The sequence below is a fragment of the Panthera onca genome, chromosome B4, assembly GCF_046562875.1.
Source record: "Panthera onca isolate mPanOnc1 chromosome B4, mPanOnc1 haplotype 2, whole genome shotgun sequence".
In the NCBI taxonomy this organism is placed as follows: Eukaryota; Metazoa; Chordata; class Mammalia; order Carnivora; family Felidae; genus Panthera; species Panthera onca.
This window is the reverse complement of record NC_138345.1, coordinates 40,285,530-40,311,581: the sequence shown is the minus strand read 5'-3', so window position 1 is coordinate 40,311,581 and position 26,052 is coordinate 40,285,530. Positions and strand designations below refer to the sequence as shown.

General features: G+C 43.0%; 1 protein-coding gene across 1 annotated transcript in view; it reads left to right on the top strand.

The window, feature by feature from the left end:
- The window catches only part of ANO2 (anoctamin 2), a 340,487-nt gene that overhangs the window by 298,877 nt on the left and 15,558 nt on the right, over positions 1-26,052 (top strand). The window contains exon 20 of the mRNA XM_060658635.3: positions 9,477-9,622. Coding sequence (XP_060514618.2) covers positions 9,477-9,622 — 146 coding nt within the window. The remainder of the gene's footprint in view (positions 1-9,476; positions 9,623-26,052) is intronic.

The following is a 26,052-nucleotide window of genomic DNA, read 5'->3' as shown; positions in this document are numbered from 1 at the left end:
ATCTGATTGGGGAGGTTTGAGGCTCTGAAAGATTAAGCACTTGCTTAAGTAATGTAATGACTAAGTGGCAGAGCCAGGACTCAGGTATCTCGGACCTCAAAGTGTAAAATATTTTTAATGCTCGCTGTCCTCCCACTGAATAAGTAATGTAGACTTTCATTGTGGTGGGTAGAAATGAATACGAAAGGGGGAAATACTACGTAATACTTTAGACACATGTGGTCTTGGAGGAGGGAAGGGTGCAGAGCTGGTGAAGCTCAGGCTGGATTTGCATGTGGATCTTCTCTCTCCTCCCACATGGTTTTATACAGATTTCACAGAAGGACTTCTTTCCCTTAAGTGTTGCATTGAGATCAACTTGAAAATAAACACAGACTTGTAGGCACTAGATCTAAAAGGAAAGAAAATGCAGTAAGTGAAAATCTACCTTCAGGTCAAAGAAAAATGTAACCCCTCCCCCCTCCCCTTACTGCCGCCACCACCACCACCACCACCACCACACATTTCTATTGCTTTTTGGTGTTCTCATACCATTACTTAGGCTGAATGCTTAGGGTGCTTTTCTGTCCTCACACTGACACAATCTCAGAAGGCTCTTGGATGTGTGTTTTTCTGGTATGAGGACTGGCAAGAATGTTGGTGTCTGGACATCTTGTTTCACCTCCCTGCTGCAGCCAGCCTCTGGTCACCAGTCCGAAAATCATCAATTTTGAGAAACCCAGCCCTCTGAAACTGTGCCCCGTCTCCAGCTTTCTGGTTGACAGTCATTCGGTGATAGTCAAGCAAAGCTGGTAAGACACATGGTCACTGTTCCCTAGGAGCTTACCATCTCAGAGAGAGACTACATTTGTTGTGGAGAAACATCCAGAAAATATACAGACCAAGAAAAGATGTACCAAAGCCACATCTGGCTCCTTTGAAGCCAAGGGACCAGCCCCTCCATTGCTGCTACAAAAGAAAGTGTCCATTCTCCTTCAGACATCTGGGAAAGACACCTGTCCTTCCAGTGTATCATTATTCTGCTCTGGATGGAATTGTACACAGCTTGCAGGCATGAGATTTATTTATGCCTGGACATCTGCTCTACTACTTAGCCCATTTACTCTGGACCAGAGGCCTTTTATAGATAGAAGAGAGGCAAGAGCTCAGGCATATGTTTGGACAGTGTATTGGCATGTCCCCCACCCATCTACTTCATAACAGATGAAGTTAACACATGGCTGTTTGCCTCAAAGGCTAAATTTTCTTGTTTATGCTTGATATGTGTTTAATATGCCACACTTTAATTAATTGATGGAAATTATACAGTGACTTATGAAGCTGGGGACAAATCACTTCTCTAAGTCTTGCTGTCCTCATCTCCTGATGAAAATAATGGCATTAGAATCATCTCCAAGGTGTTCTCATTTCAGCTGTGACATTCTGTGACCATGTCCTCTACTCATTAAAACTGGGCACTGCTGCTTCCAAATACAAGTTACTTCTGTTTCAAAACATTGTTCCTCATTTCAGTTTCTAGGTTGCTAAAGGACACATACAATATAACTGTGTAGTTAATTATAATATATATATGAACTACATAAGATATATAGTTAATTATAATAATAAATATGTAATTAATCCCTGAGGATGTAGAGCAGAAATCCTTCTACCAAGCCCTGGAGTCTTCTGTCTCCAAAGTTCTTGTAATTTTACAGGTTCTATTTTGAGTTCAGTTACATGAAATCACTATGATGGTGATTTTTGGATTTTCCCCTCCTTGCTCAGAACCCACTCTCAATAAATTAGACCCCATCCAATCCAGAGTTCAAGCACCTGGAGATATCCTTATATGAATGACACAGTTGAGAAACATGAAATAAGCAAGAAAATAAAAAGGAGTCTTTCCAAGTCAAAAGAGATATGACAGTTGACCTGACAGGAAAAAGAGGTATAAATGATAAGAATAAGACCCATTGGTCTTGAATTCTTTGGACAGAGATTGTCCAACAGATCTGGGTTTAAATTGAGCCATTGTAGTATACTCACTGTGTGACCTTGTTAAAGTTATTCTAGAAAGATTTTCATGCAACCTGGCTTATGTACAAATAAATGTTGGATAAATGCTCAGCTATCTCGAAAATAGAGCATATGAAATCCGAGAAAGGAAGAACCGTTCTTAGGGGCTCCAGGCAGCCAAGGTGTTACTGAATGTCATTAGCTTTATGTTTGTAAGTGACGCTTTGTGACTGTTGCAAGCCCAAGAGTGAGATTAAAAAGACCAAGTCAGGAGCACTGTTTTTCTCTTCTGTTCAGGGCCTGATGGCCTTTGAGTCATGTACCTTCAGAGCCTACATCAAATTCTTTCCCCAAGGGAGGTAAATAGTAGTCTTAGATACCCGATTTGATTTTTAAAAACAGAAGCAAGGCTGAGGAGTTAGGTAGGTGATTATACTAGTTAAGAATATTGGGGGTAAAAAAACATGAGATTATACAATTAGAAGATGTTTATCATCTACTTCTGGAAGTAGTTTTCTAAGATTCTTCCAAAGAAAGTTTTGAAATATTAGAGACTATCTAAGTGACCTTTATCAGTAAGCCAGGTAGTCAGTTACCTCTCTCCCTGAGGGTGAAGGATGCAACATTCTTAGTAGATTCTGTGTGTGTGTGTGTGTGTGTGTGTGTGTGTGTGTGTCTTACAAACATACCATAACCACAATTGTAATGCCCTTGAGAATTGTATACTCTAGTAGGCTTCTTGTAAGACACCGTGTCCAATCTTTGGTGATTTGTGAACTAACCTTTAAGTTTTTTTCTCATAACTACCTAAGTGACTGTTGCATATTAATTTCCTCTAAAGCAACTCATGTTTTATTTAAATTCATTACATTTCTGAAAATGGAACATGAACACTATCAGCTACTGTGAACGGCAAATCACAGTAGAAAGAAATACAGTCAGAAGTAAACATTATTAAACAACCAATGACATTAGCTTAAGATCCGCATTCTCTTTGTTCTAAAGGAAGCTGCACGGGCACTGGGGAGTTGTTAAAGACATGCCAGCAGCAGACTGGGGTTTTCTCCTTAACCGCCATCAGAGGGGCTGAACAGGAGCAGGAAATGAGCTGAACGGGAGCATCTAATGAGATGAGGGCCAAGTGTAAGGACCTCCAAAGGTGTCAAATGAACTGCTGTTGGAATGTGACTGTTGCTTGGGAAACGTTGCTTTAGAGCAATATTATCACCTCTTAATCCCACAGGCTTCCACAAGGCTGGCACGGATACTAGGCATGTCCATGGTTACTGTACAGCTGCCCTTTGGGACCTGGATAAGCTCCACCAACTCTCTCAGGCTCTCTTTTGCTGCCCCTAAATCTGGCAGGTGTCCCAGACAGGGCCGTGCAGAAGCCCAGCTCCCTCCAGGCACCTTCCACCAGACGGCAGCAGTCCCACCTTGGCTAGGCCTGATTCAGAGACCCTGGGGATGGAAACACAAAGTGCTTCAAAGGGAGGCCATAAAACTGGGGGCACTAGGCTCTTTAAAGGCACCTCTGTGACTAATTGAGGACATGATAATAAATAAAACTGGGTTGCGTGATCTGGCCTTGAACTATCCCCACTTAGCAACCCCAGGCTCCTGGGGCCTGACACAGTTGTGACAGATGCTTTCCAGAGAGGAACTGGATGGTTTTAAACATTACAGGCCCCAGAACAATGCTCATCGGCAGCTCCATCTGAGATGACTTCAGACATGGTGGGCGGTATGGCAGAATCTGATCTTGTGCTATTTATTACCTGAGTCCCCTATCAGGGGTTTCTGTTCCCTCACTGCTGCCCCCCACACCCTGCCTTTCCCATATGTGTTTGTGCAATATAGATTTTTGGTATGAATCAGATGGTGCCCCTAAAACGTGCCACCCCACATCCTGACTTCTCACTATAATTTTCTCTCAAACTTAGTTCCAGTCTTCCTTGAAGGAAAGTTGGAAATGAGCCTTTTGTCATTCAGAAAGATGGGTGTTTTTTTTAACAAAAGGTAAAATGCCTACCTTTTCCAAATGCCAGATTCTTTCCTGGGCTAAGTCTGAGACAGAGCAAATAGATCAATACTTCCACTAGCAAAATGTCTCCCCATCCCTATTCTTACTAAAAACACCAGATCACATCCCCCAATAGTTGTAATGTACCCTGCACACGGCCAGTAAGATTCTATAAACTTTATGCTTTTTTTTTCAGTAAATGTGATAAATATTACATTTCAAGACATAAAACAGTCTCTCTTTAAAGCCATCACAGGCAAAGGAGGTCTGTGTTCTCAAAGACAGTGGAATCTGGCCATGAATCAGAAGTTTAAGGAACAAATTTGAACCTTGTCAGGTGTCAAGGAGAGGAATCATAGCTCAGAGGTTGCTGTGTTCATCTTGTTTGGCTCATTTAGGGCTTAGTCCTGCCTTCTTTAATGAGGCTTGAGGCATACGGAGCTGCCTAGGCCCCAGATTCCTGCAGTGGGAAGGCCTAAGGTGTGACAGACAATCACCATGGTCTTGGGATGAGCCCATGGGGCACAAGCAAAGGAAAGGCTCCAAGACTTCCAGACAGTTTCTCGGACCTGTCATTAAAAAGGGATGGAAAAATAGCAGAGCGGATGAAAAGGACAAGGGGGTAACATCAAAGGAGTTATTTTAACGAGTGAGTGCATCGTACAGCCGGAATCGTAATCTGAAGTTTTCCAAACAGCCCATCTGTATGGTATACAATTTGCAGGATTCCTGTTAAATCCTATTCTTGAGGGACCTTCTTTATTAATTTTTTTAATGGTCACTGAGATCTCCAGAAGGGCAGCTTCTGGGAAGGAAGGGTTCATAAGAATTACTTGTGGGTTGTTTTTCCCCTCATCGTCTTCGACATGCCCACAGTGTATTACACAGTGACTGCAGTGTCATTCCTGAAGCTCCCCTTCTGCCCTTCCCTTCTTTGCTACATGGTCTAGCAGTTGGCCTTCTGTTCCTGTGACTTCTGCTTTCCTGCCCTTGGAAAGCTCCTCTCCCTCTCCCCATCCCTGGACTGTTGGTATTCCTTCCCTGTGCTCCATCCACAGGTGGGGCTCATTGCTATGGTTTTGGTTGCTCTCTCCAGGATGATTCTCATTATTGTTAGCTTCCACCCAAATCTGTTTTCAGGGCTCTAGACACATGTATAAAATGCTTACTAGACATCCCTACTTACTTGTCCTGTGGGATCCTCTGCCTTGACACGCCTGCCTCCCCCTCATCAAAAGGGCCTCTTCTCTAGTGTTCCTTGTCTCAGCAAACTGTACCACCATCCACACGCAAGCCTGAAGACCCCAAAATGGTCCTTGGTTCCTCTCCTTCCCACGTACAGGTCACCACAGCTTCTTAAGTCTGCTTCCTGAGCCTGTCTCAGTCTGCCTCCTCCTTCTCATGTCCACTGCAATTACCCTGGACTCTGCTGCCATAATCTGTCACCTGGGCCACTGCCTAATATGGCTAACTTTCCATGCCATAGACTTGTGCTGCCTTCTTGCTCTTCTCTTTCCTCACTTTTCCTCTCCTACTCCATGCTCCGAGCATGTGGAGCTCCATTCAGTCCCTTCTCTGAGCTGTTCTCTTATTTGCCTTTGGCCGCTGCACAGATGATCTCCTCTGCCTAGAACACATCTTCACCCATCATGCCACTCTCCCTTTCCTATGCTTCTGCCATCTTTTATCATTTAGTTGGTTTATGCATCTCTTCCTTGGGGAAAACATCCCCTGCTTCAGGTCAGGTTAGTTTTCTTTGTTTTATTTTGTCATAATTACCTAAATTTCTCCCTTCATGATACTTACTACACATTATTGGCAGTACTTAAGTGTCCATTTTCCCAGCTATATGGCCTCATTTAACACATCAGATGTCTTGTTTTTTCTTGGAGACCATCCTCTGGGAATCTTCATTCTCCTGTTCAAACCAAAACTGTTCACTGAACCTTCTATATAGCTGTGAATCCCAGTTAGATCTAGCACTTCCTTTTTCTGTAATTTCTTGTTTGCTGGATTCCATTGTTACCTTTCTTGTTTTATATCACTGGTTGGTGAAATTCATCCTCCAGGAACTTCACAAGAGTGGATGCATGAATATCTTTTTAAAAACCTTGTTTTTAAAGGCATGTTTTACATTTTTTCTTCTGCCTTTGCACTTGATGTATACTTTGGCTAGGTATAAAATCCCTTGCTAAAAATCATTTGCCTTCTCAATATTAATAAATTTCCCTGGGGCTTTCTAATGTCAAGGACTGATGTTGAGAATTCTAATATCTTTTTGTTCCAAATAATTTTTAGAGAATCTGTTTGTCTCTCTAGTCATGGAAGCTTTTAGAATCATGTTCATTGTTCCTAGAGTTGTGAAATCTCATGGTGATGGGCTTTGGTGGAAGTCCTTTCTTTCATCATTATGCTGAGTAGGTCCTTCCAATCAGAAAATGCATATCTTTCAGCTCAGGACATTTTCTTATATTTCTTTATGCTTTCCTCACCATTTTCTCTGTCTTCTCTTTCTGATTAAATGTTGGAGTTTCTTATTTTTTCTTTCCTATTGTCTATTTATTTTCTTTTCTATTTTTTCTTTCCTATTGTCTTATCTTTTCTTTCCTATTGTCTATTTATTTCTTTTCTATTTTTTTCTGTGAGTTTATTGATTTTTTTACTTCCGATCATTTTATTGGACTCATTTCGGATCTATAATTTCCCCAGTTCATTTTTTCCTCTGAATAAACTTCTTAATCCTGCTGATTAATTAATAAACTTCTTAATCCTCCTGTGGGAGAAGTGGTAGTCAGTCACCTGGGCAATACGGTTGGGCAGAGACACTAGGGTCTACTCTTCCTCCTTAAGCAGTGCCTTGACCAATCACTATTGCCTGCCTTTAGCAGTACCTAGTGCCTAAAACTTCTGAACCATTTTGAGATTCCAGCATGAGAGGGCTTGCTTTTTTTTTCTGCTGCTTTTCACTGCAGGCACTTGGTGTTCAGCCATCACAGCTTTGCTAACCCCTTTACCCACTGTCTGTCTTCTAAGATATTTATTAACATCTCTTATACACTGCTGTATTCATGACTGTTTTCTTTAACCTTGTGGTTTTGTTCATTCTAAAATTCATTCGCTATCATTTTAGTCACGTTTCAGAAGGAAAAGATATATACACGTGCTCAATTTTCCATATTTAATTAAAACCACTGATTATTCTTTACTAAAAATTTGGCCACATTTTCTGATTACTGCTATCTGGAGGAAAAGTCTCAATTTTAGTTCTGATTCCAGACCGTCCCTTCCTCCATCCTTCCCTCCTTCTTTTTTCTTTTTCTTTTTTTCTCTCTTTGATTTTTTTTTTTTTCTTCACCTCTCCTTTTGCCCTGACCTACAGACAGGGTCTCAGCCAGTCCAAACTATTTGGCTTCAGAATCTTTAGGCTTCACCTAGATTTTTCTCAATTTCTTATTATCACAGAATTCTTGCTTGCTCTTTTATTATGAAATACTGTATTTTACTGTTGCTTCTGTGGATCTCAATTCATTCTTTAAATCCTTCTGTGATGGTGATGGTGATAATGATGATGGTGATGACAGGGACAAGGATAAATATATTTATTGAGCTCTTAGCATGTACCAAGCCCTAAGCTAAGCATGTTACAGAGATTATCTCCTTAACTGACCCTATGGGGTAGCTGATATTTATTTTCTCATAGATAAGAAAATTAAATCTTATGGAGTTTTAATAGCTTGACCAAGAAAATATAGCTGGTGAGTTGTGAAACTGGGTTTTAAACAATTATTTTCTGACATCAAAGATCAGACTTCTACCCACTACACTATACTACTATACTACATCTTCTTGATGACAAATGGTAGTAGACAAGACACTGATCAAAACATTGTTTTGAACCATTATATTTCCACTAACTGTGAGAAGCACTTTCTAACAATGGAATGCTATACCTAATGATATTGAGAATGTTCTTCTGGAAACACAGGGGTTAAATCATCTTGTGTAGGGAATGTGGGGGGAATTCCTGCATTGAATGGAGCATGGACTTCAAAATCCCTTTAACTTTTCAAGTATATGATTCTGACTGTTCTGCTATTAATTCTCCTCCCAACTATCTCCTAGAAACTTTTTCTTCGATTGATTAGCAGAATTGGCACCTTGTTCCTTTACCTAATTTCATTCCCTATGATTGTGCGTTAATGGGAAGTATGAAAAGACCATATCCTCAGGCATATTTTAGCATTTAATATTAAAAATAAAAATATTAATTACCTATTGAATGCTTACTATGTCCAGATATTATGCTAAGGATCATATAGACATTGTTTCACTCAATTCTCATCCAAGCACTGAGAGGCTGGGCCATTATTATCTTGGTTGACTTAGTCTCCTTGGGCTTCCATAATAAAATATCATAGACTGGGTGGCATAAACAACAGGAATTTATTTCTCACAGTTCTGGATGCTGGAAAGTCGAAGATCAAGAATTGGTAGAGTTTGGTTTCTAATGAGGGCCCTCTTCTTGGCTTGCAATAATCATCTTCTTACTGTGTCCTTCCTCACATGGTGGAGAGAGAAAGATCACTGTCTCTTCCTTTTCTTATAAATCTACCAGTCCTATTGGATTAATACCCCAGCTTTATGACCTCACTTAATCTTAATTACCTACTAAAAGCCCTGTAGTCAAATGCAGGCACATCTGGGATTAGTGCTTCAACAGGTGAATCTTGGGGGACTCACTTCAACCCATAAGAGTAGTTGACGACATTTAGTTTGGATTTAATGAAAAATATGGTACTGTTTATGTTATTAAGACCTGAAAATGTTTGAGCTTGGAGGAAAGCATCTTTCTAGTACTTTCTAGGCATCCTCTCTTCCCCATGAAGAGGGTGGATAGATCACCTGTTAGACAATAGGATGATCTCAGCATTTGGCAAGAAGGGCCAACTCTTTTGCTGCTCATCAAACAGTAGGAAGAATTCAGTTTCTTTGGTTTTGAAGAAACCTGACCCTTTTTGGGGGGAACCTTTCCTTATCCTGTTGAAAAACCCCAGGTTGGGGCGCCTGGGTGGCTCAGTCGGTTAAGCGTCCGACTTCAGCTCAGGTCATGATCTCACAGTTTGTGAGTTCAAGCCCCGCGTCGGGCTCTGTGCTGACAGCTCAGAGCCTGGAGCCTGTTTCAGATTCTGTATCTCCCTCTCTCTGCCCCTCCCCTGCTCATGCTCTGTCTCTCTCTGTCTCAAAAATAAATAAACATTAAAAAAAAATTTAAAAAGAAAAAAGAAAAACCCCAGGTTGTCTTTAAGAGAAAAGTAGTCTTTTTAGTGTCCTTCTGTGTGTCCTTGGAGCAGAGATAACTGCAGTGTCACAAAGCCTTAGTTTTTCTCCTCCTTCTGTCTGTATAACTAACTCTGTCTTCCAAAGGCTTTTAGTGACTGGTCCATTTCTTTTCCAGGAAACTAAAGAAACTATTTCGGAAGCTGAAAGATGAGACAGAACCTGGAGAAACTGACTCAGCCCACTCAAAGCATCCAGAGCAGTGGGACCTAGACTACAGCTTGGAGCCATACACTGGACTGACTCCAGAGTACATGGAGATGAGTAAGATCCTATTATCTTTCCTTTTACTGGGGGCAGGTTCACACAAGGGGTCTGCAAAAAGGGCTAGGGAAGAGGGTAGGGAAATGACTGGGGCAGTCTCTGCTTCTTCCTGGGCTTCATGGCTACACAGTGTCACCTTCAGTGCCACATGGAAGTTGAGGGTGGGTAGGGCAAAAGGAGTCCTGGAATGAGAACCGAGAGCAACTCTGTCACCACCTTGACACTAGGGTAATATCCTTTTCTTCTTGGGCTTCCTCTCCTCATCTATGATATGAGAAGTTTGGTCTCTCAGGTATTTTGCCATGGTTTCTGGCATTGATAAAGCTGAAAAGGAAATAGTGAAGTCTGAAATTTAAGAATAGATTGTCATCAGGAAGAGTAAGGACACATAGCATCTTTAACATGGAGAATATAGAAGAGTCTGCTACTCTACTCAAGTGGGGCTGGGTAACATGTCAGATTTTCTCTTAAAAAGTTGGGATGAGGGTTGATGGGGGGTGGGAGGGAGGGCAGGGTGGGAGGGAGGGCAGGGTGGGTGATGGGTATTGAGGAGGGCACCTTTTGGGATGAGCACTGGGTGTTGTATAGAAACCAATTTGACAGTAAATTTCATATATTAAAAAAAAAAAAAAAGTTGGGATGATTTGTGTAGGGGATGAGAGGTATATTTCTAGTGAGAGAGCCTCTCCTTGTTCTTGGATAAGGCTTGAAAGTAGGAGTGCGGGTAGTACAGGCTGGTAGAACACAGTCATTTCAGATGTGGTTTGGAAGCCATGAAATCTCCATGATAAATGTCCCAACTTAGATAAGCTGCCTTCAGACTCTTGGTTTCTTGTGAATAATCCTGACCTTTCATTGGGGTAGATATTTGAGAAGCCTCTTCATAAGATTTGAAACTGATGAATTAAAAACATAGGACCAAGAGGTCAGCCATATCATCTAAACATTTATTCAATCCAGAATGTATATGGAGAAACATCAGTGGGACCCATCAGAAGAATCACTTGGAACTTTGTCATTGGACCTGTCATTGTGTTTGCATAATGGCTCCTGCCTCCTTTGGTTAATCACTCACAATAGGGGGGTCACAGATACCTTTTTGTGCACTGGGTCCCTTGCTTGTTATTTCTAGTGGATATTTCTCCTCTTCTGTTTATAAGAATGTGTATATGTATGTTAAGGGTAGAGGGATGGACAGGGTCTAGATTAGATGGCCATAAAATGTCTGTTCTAGTTCTGAGGTATCTAAAATTCCAGGAAAAATTTGTACTTTATAATCTAAACAAACTTATCAGAAGAGAAACAGTTATATCTGTTTTGGGAGCTATAGGGTAGGAAAATATCAAGACACAGTTTATGGAAATATGTAGCTCCCTTATGCTTTTTCCTTTATCTAAGTACTATCTCTGATCCCTCTCCAGCACTGAGCCAGGTTTTTACACAGAGGTGATCACTCATACTCCAGATGCCACCCAATGTCTGCCATTCTATCAGACAGAAATTGCTGCCAGAAGCTGAGGCTTCCATTTGGGAAGGGGCTTACATTAAATATGGCTCCCAACCCCCACCCTCCAACGTTACTCCCCTACCCCCACCACCCAGCTATCCATGTAGGTCTTCCTGGCCTGTCTACCTGTCTGTCTAGATAGCTGGCTCTTTCAAAGGTTCCTCTTGTGAATCCTTAAGAGCAGAGACACTTGAGCTCTACTCTCTGGGTTCAAATCCTGGCTCTGTGACCCAAGTATTTGGACAGCTTTGGTTAAGTGGCTAACTTTTTATGTGTGTCAGTTTGCTTTAGCTGTAAAAAAAAAAAAGATATTAATAATAATATCTACCTCGTAGGATTGTTGTATTTAATGAATTAGTATCTGAAAAGTGCTGAGAAGAACATCTAACACATATAAAAGCCGGGTTTGTCAAGTATTGCTGATTCTCTTAATGGTCTTGAATCCTAGGAAAGCCACGTGCAGGGATATAGGCTGAACTTTGTCAGCCACCTTATCACTGAATGGACATCCACTATGTGTTCAGACATGGGCACTTTACAAAGTAATGAGAAGAGGGGAAAAAACAGCGAGAACTAGAAGATTTAGTGGCTTCTGGAAGAAGTTTATACCACGATTGTAGAGAGTGAAATTCATTCTGTAGATTAAACAAAACACACACACACACACACACACACACACACACACACACGTGCACGCACACACAAAACTACTTACAGGTTATAAGGGAACAAAACAACCATATAACAGAAGGCTTGAAAATAGAGAAAAGAAGGAAAAATGTCTCCCAGACTTACCTCATTTCAGCCCAATGTTTACTAGCATTTTGGTGCCATTTCTTCTTAGACCCTTTTTGTTATGTATATGATTTTTAAAATAAAGTTGTGATCACATACACACATTTGTTGCTGTTTTCCAGTTAGCATTAGATGAATAAATATTTCCAAGTTGTCATATAATATCCAAAACTAAGAGCTGCATAATAAATGACCCCTCTAATAAATGTACTGTAGTTCATTTGCTGATTTTCCAGTGAAACACATTGGAGACTCACTTTCTGATTCTTCCCCTATTTTGGTAATCTAATATATATTATCTCCATGCATATAATCCTTTCCATATTTGCTAATGATTTCCTCAAGGTAGATTCCCACAGATGTGATTACTAGATCTAAGTTACAGCCATTGTATAGTTCTTTATTTATTTATTTATTTTATGTATTCCTTTCTAAAAGGATTAGACCAATTCACCGAGCCACAGGCAGTGTACAAAATACTCTTCCAGTGAATACAAATTATTTAGTAGCCTGAAGTAATGTGATATGAAGGAATTATCAGTGCACAGTAAGTTTGAGATGCTCAGCCCCCTGTGGCCACCTCATTCCACTTTGTTGATTTGAATATTCCAGACTTCTCCTCCTTCAAAACTTAGCTTTTCATGGTGCTTTCCCTGTGAAGTCTCCCTAGATCAAGCCCCATTCCTTCTGAGAGGAATAATTAATTATTTGCCTTTCTGTCCCATTACATATAGGTACACACACTGATGGTGTATCTTCCAGAATTATGATAATACTGGTCACATATCTGTTCTGCAGACCCAGACTATTAGATTCTAAAGAACAGTGTGTAGGAATCATGGCTTATTCATCTTCATGGCCTCCATGACCCAGCACATTTCCTGGCATATAACAGACACTCAGTGTGTCTGATAAACAAATATGAGTAAATGAATGAATGATTTCTTAATTAGTGAGGGAAGTTTTCTTAACAGAGGTTAGCTTTTAACAACTTTAAGTGGCAAATGAAGGATCATTTTCAAAGCGGGGCTTGGTTGATTGTGGGTGGGTCAAGGATGTTTTGAAGAGATTTCCAGCCGTAGGTAGGAGGTCGGGCTTGATTCCTGAGGTCCTTCTGGTTCTGACAGTCTACATATTAATGATAAGAGTAAGGGAGAGCATTCCAAGGAAAAGGACTCACAAGTTCAAAGAGTCTCCTGGCCACGAGTAAGCATTGACATAGCAAATGGTGGTTTTTGGGTAGATAGGGCTTAGATAAAGACCTGGTACGTTAATTTGTCTGAAGATGAGACAAATTTGCGTTTCACATCAGGCTGTAGGGAGCAGTTGTAAAATCTTAGCCAGTGCTGTGACTCTGTTTCCCTTGAGGAGATAGGCAGCAAGTGTGGAAGGGAGGTAGTAAGAAAGACTAAGGAAGGAAGAAGAAACACAGGCGCACTCATTCACTCATTCATTCATTATTTCATTCATCAGATATGTATTAAACATATAAAGGGAGTAACAAGTTTGGAAACAAGGACAGAGCCTTCAACAGTTCAGGATGATATTGATTCAGTCAACAATGCAGTTGATACTGATTCAGGCTTCTCTAGAGGAGGAAGCACGAATCACACATGGGTTTTCCAAGGTGGGTTCCACAGAAACTCACTCCCAGCATTCTTTAGGCCATTTTGCCAAGCTGTCAGCCACTTCAAAGATGTGATTATTTTATTTCATAGTTTATATAGGTGCAAGAGCTATGTTTCTGGCTTAGAGTCCTTTTATTCCTTTTGTCTCTGGAATATACTCTTGACCCTTGTGAAGAGAATATTTGTTCCCATGTACAATCAAAGACCGGACTGCAGACTAAACTTTACCAAACATTATGCCATTTAGCAACATAGGCTAAGTGAGGGTAGGGGTGGGCTCTGGAGTCAAACCACCAGACTTCCAGTCCCAGGCCTGCTATGGCTAGTTACATGACTCTGGGCTGATGCATAAAGTCAGCCAGGCTCAGTTTCCCCATCTGGAAAGTAGATTTGATGATAATAGCACCTACCTTACAGGATGGTTCTGAGAAGTAGGTAATGAAAATAACATAGTTAAAAAACAGTGCTTGGTCCACATAGGCTGTCTATGGATATGAGTTGCCACTGTTCTTGTCAAGAGTCCAATTTCTTTCCCTTTAATCTAGGAATTGACTAAAAACAATTTAAAGCCCTCAATGTAGTGAGCCCTCAATGTATTGACCCATTAGTATAGGGTTGGGCAGTAATGTTGAAAGACTGTGGGTACCAGACTCCAAGGCAAATCTAAAAATCACACTCAGAAGTCTGAGAGGTAAACACTCCAAGATGTTTGTCTTTTCAGAGAATCTAAGCCCTTAGGGTTCTCCTTGTCAAGTCTGGCATCGCAAATGGGCTCCTTTTGTCATCTGTTTATCTAAAACCCGCAAACTTTTGTTCCTCCAGTCTTCTAAAAAATAATCACTATTGTCTTCCTGACTCAGGAATTCAATTCTCCCCCTAGAGCCTTCCTTCAGCTTCTTAAATAGGCCTATCCCCTAGGCCTTTAATGTGGGTGACAAGATGAATTGTTTCTGTCATTCACATAGTTGTTAGAGGAAACCTCATTTTTCTTGGTCATGAGTTTACATCCTGTCAAACTTTAGTAGAAAGGGAGGTGCATTGAGCTTGGATATTTACTTACTCATTCATTTGGAGTGAAGACCAGGTCATGACTTTGGAGGGCGAAGGGCTGTCCACCAAGACTTGTAAGAGTCATCCAGCAGGTGGAAACGCATGGGGTAGGTCCCAAAGATTGCAGCGCCCTCCTGAAATTGCAGACTTGAACTTCTGGGTTCAGAAGGAGCATCACTGCATTGGCACAGACCTTGTCTTCTTCTCCAAGATTCCTATCTGGCTTCGCATCAATGCCTGCTGAGGAGAGGATCAGTATGATCCAGGGCCTTTTATATTCATGGATCCTTCCCTCACTGGCTTTGCCTCTACTAAGAATTTTGCATCCCCACTCAAGCCCTCGCCCTTCCTCCTTTTTCTTCTTCTTCCACTTCTTTTTTTATTATTGACTGTGTTCCCTATGCTGTACTTTTCATCTGCTTGACTTACTTATTTTATAATGGCAAGTGCCCACCTCCTTTGCATGACTCCAAATGCGTCCTAACTTGTCCCCTGCCTCCTTTTTCCCTCTTTCCCATTTCCTTTTTAAAATGGCTTTGCTAAGGTACAGTCCAGAGCATGTTCTCTTTTGTATGTAAAATCCTTCAATGTGATAGAGTTCCCTTAAGTGAAAGTTCCAGTGTCCTGCACGTATAGCTTATAAGAGCATCCTCGTGCTCCTTGTGCTGGCTCTGCTCATGCACACCTGCTTATCTGCCACCACCAGGTCTGGGTTTGCCTGTGCTTGTTCACCTGCCTGCAGCAAGTTCTTGCTGAGTTGCTCAAGCTCTAACCTGTCTCTTGGAAGCAATTTCTTCCATCAATGGCTCCTCTCTTCTCCTACACCTGCTTTGGTAGAGGAAAAAATGTGAGTTTGTGGGGGCAGGGGCCCCCTTATCCCTCCCTAGTCTCACCACTTGGCACTATTCCTGGAATGTAGTAAGTAAGACCTCAATAAAATGTGTCTTGAATGAATGGCACTTTAGCTCCCTTCCTTCAGTGGCAGAGAAATAGAGGCCCTGCTTCTTTCTATCCCACGATATTTGGGCTGGCCTCCCTTTTCACTGTGGACATATTTATATATATTTTTTATATGCAGCAATTTTCATCTCCCAAGACCAAAGTGAACCACGTTTATTATCAGGGCTTCCCTTAAAGAAAAGTCACTTCTGGCTTTAATTTGTTCCTTTGCCTTCAGGGATCAAGTCATTAGCCAAAACGGACAGAGTGGAATGCTCTCTCTCAGACTTGGATTTAAGCTCAACTCGGATTTCACGTCTTCCCTCTTCGGTGCCCCCTCCTCGGCTGTCCCTGGGAGCATTGCTGCTCCAGGACCTGTGCCAGGCACTGGGGGCACAGAGGCAGTAAGTGGGCCCCGGGCCCTCCAGGACCTCAGGGTCTAGCGGCAGAGTGACAGGGGCAGAAGGTTACATGAAAGGGCCTTGTTGTCACACACACACACACACACACACACACACACACACACACACACACAATGCAGCTGACTGTGCTTTCTTCAGAGAGGCTAGCCCTTTCAAGCTTCCATTTGATGGAGCAGAGGTGTATTACAGAGAATTGTCCATTCTCTTCTTTGTTCTGGCTCATAATTGCCAACTGACCAAACTTCCTTGGGTTTGGAACCCATGTACTGAGGCAGAACAAACTCTGGCCTGGAAACAAGCGACTCATCTCCCACCCACTACCTCAGGCTTGTTTTGAGACAACAGACAGGCCAGGGGGAGACATTTCTCAGCTCTTCTGTCCAGAGACTCAGCTCCTGTGTGACCATTTCCTGCCTTCCCAACCACACGTATGGTTCCCCCTCCCTCCAGGCCCCTAGCTGAGAAATCTCAACATCGCTGCTCATTCACTCTTCTGTCTCCACACACCTCCCATCCAGGCTCCCATCTTTCCTCTGGGATATCTCTGGAGGCTGCTTCTTCTGCTCAGCCTCTTAATCTCCTACACCTGGTAGTTTTTTTCCTGCCACACCCTCAACACAGCCCCTTGCAACCACCACCATCTCTCCACTGCCCTGTTTCTTCTTACGAAGGTTAGCATTGGTCTTGCCATCCGTTGTTCTAAAACTTCCAGGGTTCCCATATCTTTCCCAAGGCGTTCGTGGGACATTGTTTCGATGTATTTAACCCTAGGCCCTCTTACGTATTCTTGGGTCCAGCCAAAATGGACCCCAACAGACAATTTATCACTCATAGCCTTCATTTCACTCCTTCCTCCCTGCCCTGGAATCCCCTTTGCTTTCTTACTCTGCTATCACCTCCTTCCCAAAACAGCTTCCCTCCCATCCTCCTCCCTTCCTGCTCCTCTTTCCCCTCCCCTTCTCTCCCATTCCTCAGGATTTTAGCTGTCCCTACTCCCACCCCAGGATTTCAGACAAGCTGCCTCCTAAGACAGTAATGCCTCTGATACTTCTTGGTAACTGATTTCCTAGGTGGCAGGTTCCTGGAGCCACAGGGCCTTGCACACAGCATGGGCACTGAAAACACACCAAAAAACCCTGTAAAGGAGTGACTGAACAGGAGGGTATCACTTATCTGGCTCTGCCTTTCTCTTATCTAGGCTGAAACAACTTACTTCTAGCAATGCTACTGTCAGTTCTCACGTATTAATGGGCTGATAATCCACTGAGTGGATTACCAAGAATTGGGGGTTTTCCCTGTTTCTCTTTCTCTGCCCTCCTCCTCCTTTCCTGTCTCCCCTCCCCCTCCTCCCCTTTGCTTTGGCCTTCTCCCCTCCCCCAGCCCAGGCCTATTATGTACTCCTTTCCAGTGAGTAAGCCAAGGAAATAAGAGAAGGCGTAATATGAACCCTTCCATGCTGCTCATAGGTAGCAGCCCTGGGAAAGCTTGCCTAGAGAGAAGACCCAAGTCCACAAATGTCAAAACCTTGTTGGAGGCGATAGTTTCTGCCATCTCTGTGGATAATTAAGCTTTGGTGGTGGTGATCATATCACTGGTTCTGATTTCTCTGCACCTTTGTCTTCAGAATGAAGCGTGCTTTTCTCTTCAGATGATCACTGTAGGACAGAGCAAGCAATCTCTCTCCTTCCCAACTTCCCAGGGTGTCCGGTGAGAAGTGGATGTGAATCCAGTTCTGCCTTTAAGTGCACGTGTGACCTTGAGCACCTCCTATCATCTCTCTGAACCTCACTTTCCTCCTCCACATTAGAGGGAATTAGACCAGATGGTGAGTTTTTCCTTGCAGAGACCTGACCCACTGGTCTGCAGTCACAACCAAACGTGTAATATATCACAACTTAGGTGCTCCTACTGATAATATAGTTTAAAAATATAAGGTAAAGCAGAGGCAACATCACCCTCACTTTCTCACATTTCTAGATTATTTTTGAATGAGAGAACAAAGAAAGTTTCAGCATGCACAAAACCTGGCCACCCCAATGGAAGTGAATGGTGCACGTAATCATTTTTCACTGAGTGTCTTGACAAGAATAAAGAGTTTCAAACCACTGGACCAGGTAACCTCCAGGGTCTCTTCCAGTGCTGGCATCCCAGTTCACATATCCATCTTAGACAGTGTATGTTGAAGCCAAGAGGCCCAGGGAGTGATGCAAGTTGCCTCAGGTTGCCCCACAGACCCGTTAGTGGGACTGAAGCCAGAGCCCCTTCCTGGATCATTGTGTAAGAGACTTTCATGAGGACTTATGGGAACTTGGGCTTTAGCGGAGGGATAGGGGTAGGGTGAGGTATCCTTCTTCCTTCCCAATGGGCTAGACCTCCTAATTCCAGAAAGGCCCTTGTCTTGGGCTTTGAACAAAAATGAGAGCAGTGAAACCAAAGCTGCCCACTCCCTCTGGTGTGCCTGACATGGTGATCCCTGGCCCCGCTCTCAGCTGTCGGCTTCCTTCCCCGTGATCCCCAGGACCACCCATGCAGACAGGAAGTGCACTGAGCCCACTCTGAGCCTGTCAGTTGTAATGGTGAGGCACGTCATCAGTTGAGGGAGGCAGCAGAGAGAGATGTATTATATTTACATTTTTCTAAATTGAACTGGAACCGGGGCCCAGCAGACATGGGGGAGGGGCCATGAGGTGAAGGGGAAGCTGGGAGTTGGGGGGTGGCATGGGGGGCTTGCTGAGAGTCAGCCTGTGGAGGGGGCACTGGCGGTAGGGAGCTACCTCTGGGCGGCACTGGTGGTGGGGATGGGCCAGCCCCAGACAAAGAGAAACCTGAGAGTGAGGGATTAAGCTGGAGAAACCTGTGAGGAGAACAGCAAGCTTTCGAGGGAATCTCCAATATCAAACCCTTTTCCTGAAGAGCTTACTAAAAAGGACTTCAAGGGTAGTCGCCCACCCCCATCTCTGAGGGGAGGAAAGAATGCTGGCCCAGGAGCAGGCTGTGACATTAATCATCACTGTCCCCAACCCCAAAATGGGGCTTCAAAGCTTTTTGGCCACAGGCCCCTCACAGCCCCATTGTGGAGTTTTCCTCAGGGCCAATGGGAGGAAATTCCTGAGTTGCTTTAAGGCTGCAGGCAACGTTAGTTCTCTGTTACTTGCCATAGTTCCACTTGTGTAGAGTAGCTTTGGCATTTAAGAACGTGGGCCCAAATTTAATTCTGTAAGTTCGCAAAGAATCTCTCGATCAAGTTTATTGCCATTATATCAGATAAATAAGTGATACAATTGAAGACCAGTGGCCTATGTTCATATTCATGAAACTGTGAAGGGAGCTTCTTGAGGTCAGGATTTGTGTTTTATTCATTCATAGCACCTAACCACCAGGCCTGGCATACAGTAGGTGCTCAATGAATGTTTGAAAAGGAAAGAAGAGGAATATAGAATGAAAGAGGTGATTCTGTAGTGTTGGACCTTGAAGACAGAGTGACAATTGGACTCCACAGACATCATTGTTCATCAGAGCTCTCCAGCCCCTCTGGCTGTGTTGATTTAGCTGGCACAATCTACCCCTGACTTCCCCCAACCAGGGGCCAAGAATCCTTATTTTCAAGTGCTTATGATTAGGGAATGGTATCCTCCCAAAGGCAGGCTTCCTAAGGCCATACAAATTGGTAGACTTGTTTAATCATCTGTGTAGTTCAGGCAAAATATTCTATGTAATAGTCAGCTACAGCTATGATAAAGCTTTGTAACAAATGGCCCGAAGTCTCAGTGACTTGCAACTGAGACAGAGAATAACGAGCAATGGGAAGAGCTGGCTCCATACCTCCCTGAGTATCCTCCCCTGGAAATGACCAGGTAAAGGTAGCCCCTTACTAAAGAAAGAGTAGAAAGCTTCCAATAGAGCAGTGACTTCGGTGACACCCAGGATCCCTTCCATATTCTGATATTCTTTGGTCATGGATAATAGAGACCACACTGGGTAATTTCCAAGTTTCTAACGGGCTGGATATATAAAACTAGTCCCAGGGGTGCCTTAGCTGTAAGTGATGAAATATTCCAGAGTATCTGTACAAGCATCAGCACTGAAGCTCGATCATTTTGTCACAGAACTCCAAGATTGTGTGCTACGAGGCAATGGCTCAGAGAATCAGGAAATTCCTTTCCCTGAACCATCCTGTTTATACAAACTGAGTCATCTCACTGGACAATCAGGCACCTGCCATCTTCTCCAAATGGCATTTAAACACAGTTCAGGCAGTATCCAGGGTGTCATTCCAGTATTTCTGGGAAGTAGGGTGAGTCACAGTTCATGTCTCTCTCCCTCCCTCTCTCTCTCTCTCTCTCTCTCTCTCTCTCTCTCTCTCTTTGAAGTGTACATTGATTGTCACTTTCTGTACTAGGAGTCCCTCTCTCCATACATACTTAAGAGAAAAGACAAGAGTATATTTGGATATGATACCCCTAAGTGTACTACAGAAGGCTTCTGGTGAACAGAAGATGCCCAGTCAGTGCTTATGAAATGAGTGAATGAATGAATGGAAGGCAGTCTTTAAGGTTAAATCTTACGGAGAACACCATCACTTTATCATTTCTCTTCTTTCTGGAACACCCAGGAAGCTCAGAGTGAACTCTGTTGCTCAGCTGTGGCCCCATAATAGGTCCTTAGAGTTTGCATATTTGTTTCTCCCTCCTTTCTCTGTCACTTCCTTTTTTCTAAAATTCCATAAACCTCACTATGTGTTCCTTTTGTTGACTTTTTTACAGCCCTTTGGGAAGATGAAAGGGGAAGAGAATAAAGGAAAAAGGTTCTTATTCATTTGTTGCTTGGGAACTTCTTTCCAATCATGCCTAGTTTCATTGCCCTTCTGCCTCACTGACTGTGTTTCCATGGCCCAAAAAGGTATATGGGAGGATTGACGGATGGATGGATGGATGGATGAGAGGAAGGAATGAGTAACTGGCCTTCACATTCCCGTTTTGCAGGTGGATAAAGTAAACAAGCATGAGTAAGCCAGGTCATTCATTTGTTCACAATAAACATTTATTGGAAATTCACAAGGCTGTTCTTTGAAAATCAGAAATAAATCAGTAGATCTCACCAACTCAGTTCTCTCTTGTTTTAAGATGCTGAACTAGATCCACTGATGTCAGTTTTTTGAGGGGGCACAAATTCAGGCCAGACAGGAGTAATGACACGGACAACAGCAGGGACAGCTCTAGTGCACCAGTCATACAAGACATGTGAGTGAAGGTGCTTTGGAGAGTGAAAATATCAGCACAGATGCTGGTTCATTGTCTGACAAGAATATTAGAAATCAGATTGGAGAAGATCCAATAAAGGAAACCTAAGAGATGTGAGAGTGGACACAGGGCCTAATATTTACATTTTTGTGTGAGGAAAGGATATTGAATTATGTTGGCATCAGAAACTATCTTTGTTTCCCATCTTCATCAATTGCTAGGTAAGTGGCCCTGGGAAAATTATTTCATCTGAGACTCAGTTTTCTTACTTGAAAAATGGAAATAATAATAATACTTGACACTAAATATTATTTTATGAACCAGAGAGCATGGTGCCTACGCATGGTAGATGTTTAAGAAATGTTGGTTGAAGCTCCATGAAGTCTGAGCGCTTGGAGTTTTGCTTAAAGGATATGGAAGGGGAACAATGGGCAGATTTTTCCAGAAGACCATAGTGTCCAGGCCTTTAAGCCCCCTGTGGCTGAGAGTCACATTCTCCTGCCCTTTTCTGTGGTCGTCAGCACACTTCATCTCTGAAGGCTCCCTTGACCCTAGCCTCTGCTCCCAAGGAGGGAAGAGAGCTGCTAATGGACTGGCCTGCATCATACTATCACCCAGAGTTCTGCTGTTATAGCTTGACTCTGAATTGTTGAAGAGCAGGACTCTCAAAAGTCACTGGATCTTCTTTCCCCATCTGAAGAAACTAGTATTTCAGAATTTGTGTGGGGGTGAAGGCAAAGTGGGGATTGGGTCTCCCTTAATCACAAAGAAAAGAAAATATGCCTTGCTGATCTGTCCCAATGTTGCATTGATCTGTATGCAGTAAACTCTTAATATTTAAGCTGTTGCTTCAAACCTGTTCCTTCCTGTTATGACTTCCAGAGTTTCTGAATTGAGCCTGATCCACTGTATAAACCCCAAGTGACTCCATACATACTGCAAAGGAATTCCACTGACTGTCTTTATTTCCTAAGTAGTTCATTTGTAAACTTGGATCTGTGGATTTTCTTTTTTTTTAAACAATTTTTTTAATGTTTATTTATTTTTGAGAGAGAGAGACAGTGTGAGTGGGGAAGGAGCAAAGAGAGAGAGGGAGACACAGAATCCAAGTAGGTTCCAGCCTCTGAGCTGTCAGCACAGAGCCCGATGTGGGGCTTGAACTCACCAACCGTGAGATCATGACCTGAGCTGAAGTTGGACCCTTAACTGACTGAGCCACCCAGGCGCCCCGGATCTGTGGGTTTTCAGGATAGATCTTAACTACCAACCGTATAGCCAACCTTCAAATGCCTCTTTTACTTTGTTCTTCAAGTCAAGCCCAGTGGTTGTGAATCTGTGAAGCCTTCATGGATCTGCTGGTGAATGTGAGTTATTCCCGCCCTGGTGCTCTATTAATGCTGCCATTGGAGTTCAACTCTGTGACACCAGCAGTGTTTGTTTTCATGGCCAGCTTCTCCACTGCATACTGTGAGCTCTTGGAAGGATGACATAGTAATCTGTTCATCTTTGTTTCCTAGCAACAAACATGGTGCCCAATGTATAGAATGTGCTCAATAAATGATTGCTGGATGGGTGAATGAATGGTGAATGATGGGCATTGAGAACCTTCTTATATTCTTTCAGGGCTTTTAACTGTTTTCCTAAGCAGTACAGGCCCAGGCTGAGAACCAGCTCACGCCCTTCTCAGCATCTCTTTCTATTTAATCATCAACCAACATTTGCAATTCTTTTTTACAACAGATACTCTCAGTGCTGAGCACAGTTGGCTTCCCTTGCCCTCAGGAGGAGGGCATCACTGGGTTGCAGCCTTGAAATAGGGGCTGATGAAATCAACAGTGATGATGTACCCTTACTGTGTTTTCACGTAAGCGCTTATGTTAATGGGCTGTTTGTAGTTTTTAGTAACTGCTTCCTGAGTGAGAAGACAAGCTCACATCAGTGTGTCCCTCGATAATTTCCTTGCATTGCTTCTTGTTAGTGGTTCATAAAAGGGAAAATTCTCAAGCCCCCAGGTTTTAATCCCCTTAAGCAGACTGTGTTGCTTTTACTAAGCTATCGAGAGTTGAGGGGGAAAATGCTATAATTATTTTCATTAGATTTAGACTCTCCTAACTGACTGGTTTTACACCACTTTCCTCAAAGTCCCCTGTGCAAGTTTATAGCACTAAAAACTGCTGTGTGGAGGTGTTAGCATTTATGCCCCATCTCACCTCACCATCACTAAGTGCAGTGACTTCCATTCCCACAGTTTAGAAGCTGCCTCTTTTTGTATCTGTTTTGTGTTTACAGCTGGTAAAAAAGGGAAGTTTGTATTTATGAAATAAATAATCTCTGAACATCTGTTGTGGGATAGGCACCACACAAAATTGTGGGGACTCAGAAATGAATCAGATATGGCCATGGTCTCAAGGGGTTTCCCATCTAGGGAGCAAGTTAGACAGACAAATAGAACAAGACTTTATGGAGTGAGGAGGTGGGTGAGGAGGTAGGACTGGGGTGTAGGAGAGTCTCCATAGAGAAGGTTAGATGTGAGTTGGATCTGAAATGTAGATGGTGATTCATTCAGCAGACAAAAAGAGAAGGATAATTACAGAGAGTAGCAGGATGTACGAAGGCTCAGAGACATGGAAAACATGGTGAGTTTGAAGAAGTACAAATGGTTTTGAAATGGTTGGAAAGCAGGCATAGTTGGTCTTCAAGCATACCAGCTAAGTGTTAATGCTGAGCACAGAGCATGGGTGAGGAGATGTGTGTGTAAAAATAAATTAGGGTTAGATCACAAAGGGTTTTGAATGCCATGACAAGGATCTGTGTGTGTGTGTGTGTGTGTGTGTGTGTGTGTGTGTGTGTACACATGTGCGCATGTGTAAGGGGAGGGTGGATATTTTCACTGAAGAATTTTAAATAAATGAGTAAAAACTATGTTCCATCAAGAGCTTTTCCACCAATCCTGGCCAATCTATTCTACCTAATGTACTATTTTTCTTCTTTAAGCACATTGTCCTGGAATGTCCTTGCTGGAAGCCATCTTGTTTAATTTAATACACTCCTCCTTGTTATTTTAACCTAAGCCCAGGTAACCAAGGCCAAGATTTTAATTGTCTCCAGCACTAGGTAGTATAGGGCTGGTGGTTATTTTAAAAGGTCCTAGAGACTGAGATGAGAAAACTGATGGAGTTTGGGCCTCGGAATGTTTCCAATCTTTCTGCTTCCAGCTCAGCATTTCTGGAGCACTTCACAGCAGGCTTTGTAAAGATTTAGTTGAAAATCAACTTATGGATTCCTCCGTAATTGGCTTGGCCAGGTTTAATCTGTTGTTGGTCAAGCCAAGCTGGCTTCTATTATGTAGTGCAATGAGGGTTCCTGGCGTTGTTCTTCTCCCAGTGGAGGCTGGCTGTTTTTAGAAGCAAATCTTGGTGTTGGTGAAGGCCGGTATCATCGTGTCCTCTGAAGTGAACCCAGAAGGACGCCCATCTGATACAGCAGTTAGGCCTTTGACTAAAAAGAAAAAAGTCTTGGATTTGGAATTTGTATGCTAGAAGGCTATAGTTTGATATATTTTTTTCTCCCCGAGATAAACCAAAGCTTCCTATTTGTTTCTGCCTCTTTGGGTTGATTCCTAGATATGTGTAGTATGCCCCATCCAAGCAGGCAGCACCTGCAGAAATGGAGCATCTACAGAGAGTGGCTTCTCTCAGCCTAAGTACCCCAGGTAACACTGGAAGGGGGACAGCTCCACTGGCCTGTGCTGAGCCCAACCCCTTGAGGCTATCCAGTGCTGGACACACAGGCTTACATGGCAAGGAGAAAGACAAGAACCATATCATGGGCTTGAGGTAATTCATGAGCACTGATAGCACTGAGCTGCCACTGGCAGTCCTTTGTGCCAACAGAAGAGAAATCGAAGGGAGCCTGTGTGTCTGGAGAGCTTATGAAGGTAAGAAAGCAAACTGTCAGGGCAACCCCTGGGAGAGGTCTCATATCTGCCTCTGGAGATGACGTGAAGGAAAGGAGAGTAAGTAGAGAGTCCTATTTTCCTATAGCCCAGAAGACACTGGATGTGTAGTGCCGCTGCTAGGAGTATGGTGAGGGCAGGCTGTCTACATTTATAGTCACTCAGAAGTAACCTGCCCCTTCCTTTTCCTGTCAGTCTCCTTGCCTGGCCCTTGTTGGGGCTTTGGAGAGTTTACACAGTTCTGTGAGAGGAAGTCACTTACAAGACGAAGAACATTTGCCCTGTAGAACTGAGCTCATTAGAATCAAGAAGACCAATTTAGAAGTCCATAAATAAAGACAGGTTCATATATATGCACTTAAATACAGACATGCATTTTACAGGTTTTAGAAAACTAGTCTAACATCTGTTTTACTTTCCTTGTTAATTCCACTCTCTCTGCCCCCACCCCCACCCCCAACTCTAAAGCGAATTCCTCAGCAAAGCCTGATTTAAAAGATGCCATAGACCCTGCATTTTGAACTGGCTCCCAGAGCTTGTTTTTGAAGATTTCTCTTTCCCTCCCCACCACCCCAACCCCTTTGGCCAGCCAGCTTGGCAGTCATCCTTCCAAGGGCCCAACCTTAACAAATCCGAGCCTTCTGGTGCATCTTGCCACCAACTGGCACCTGCCGGTCTCCCAGGGCCAGCTGAGAATCCACTGGGCATCAAGGGCCATGGCAGTGACAGACTTGTATCAGCAAGAGCAATAAACCACAACTGTGGGTCCGATCAAGCTGCCAAATCAAAAGCAGTTGTGCTGGGTGAAGTTCCACGCATGTTCTCTTTCTCGAAACTTCGACCGAGTTTAGGCATATCCCTCTGTGAACGTTTATTTTTTTCTTTTTTTATTAT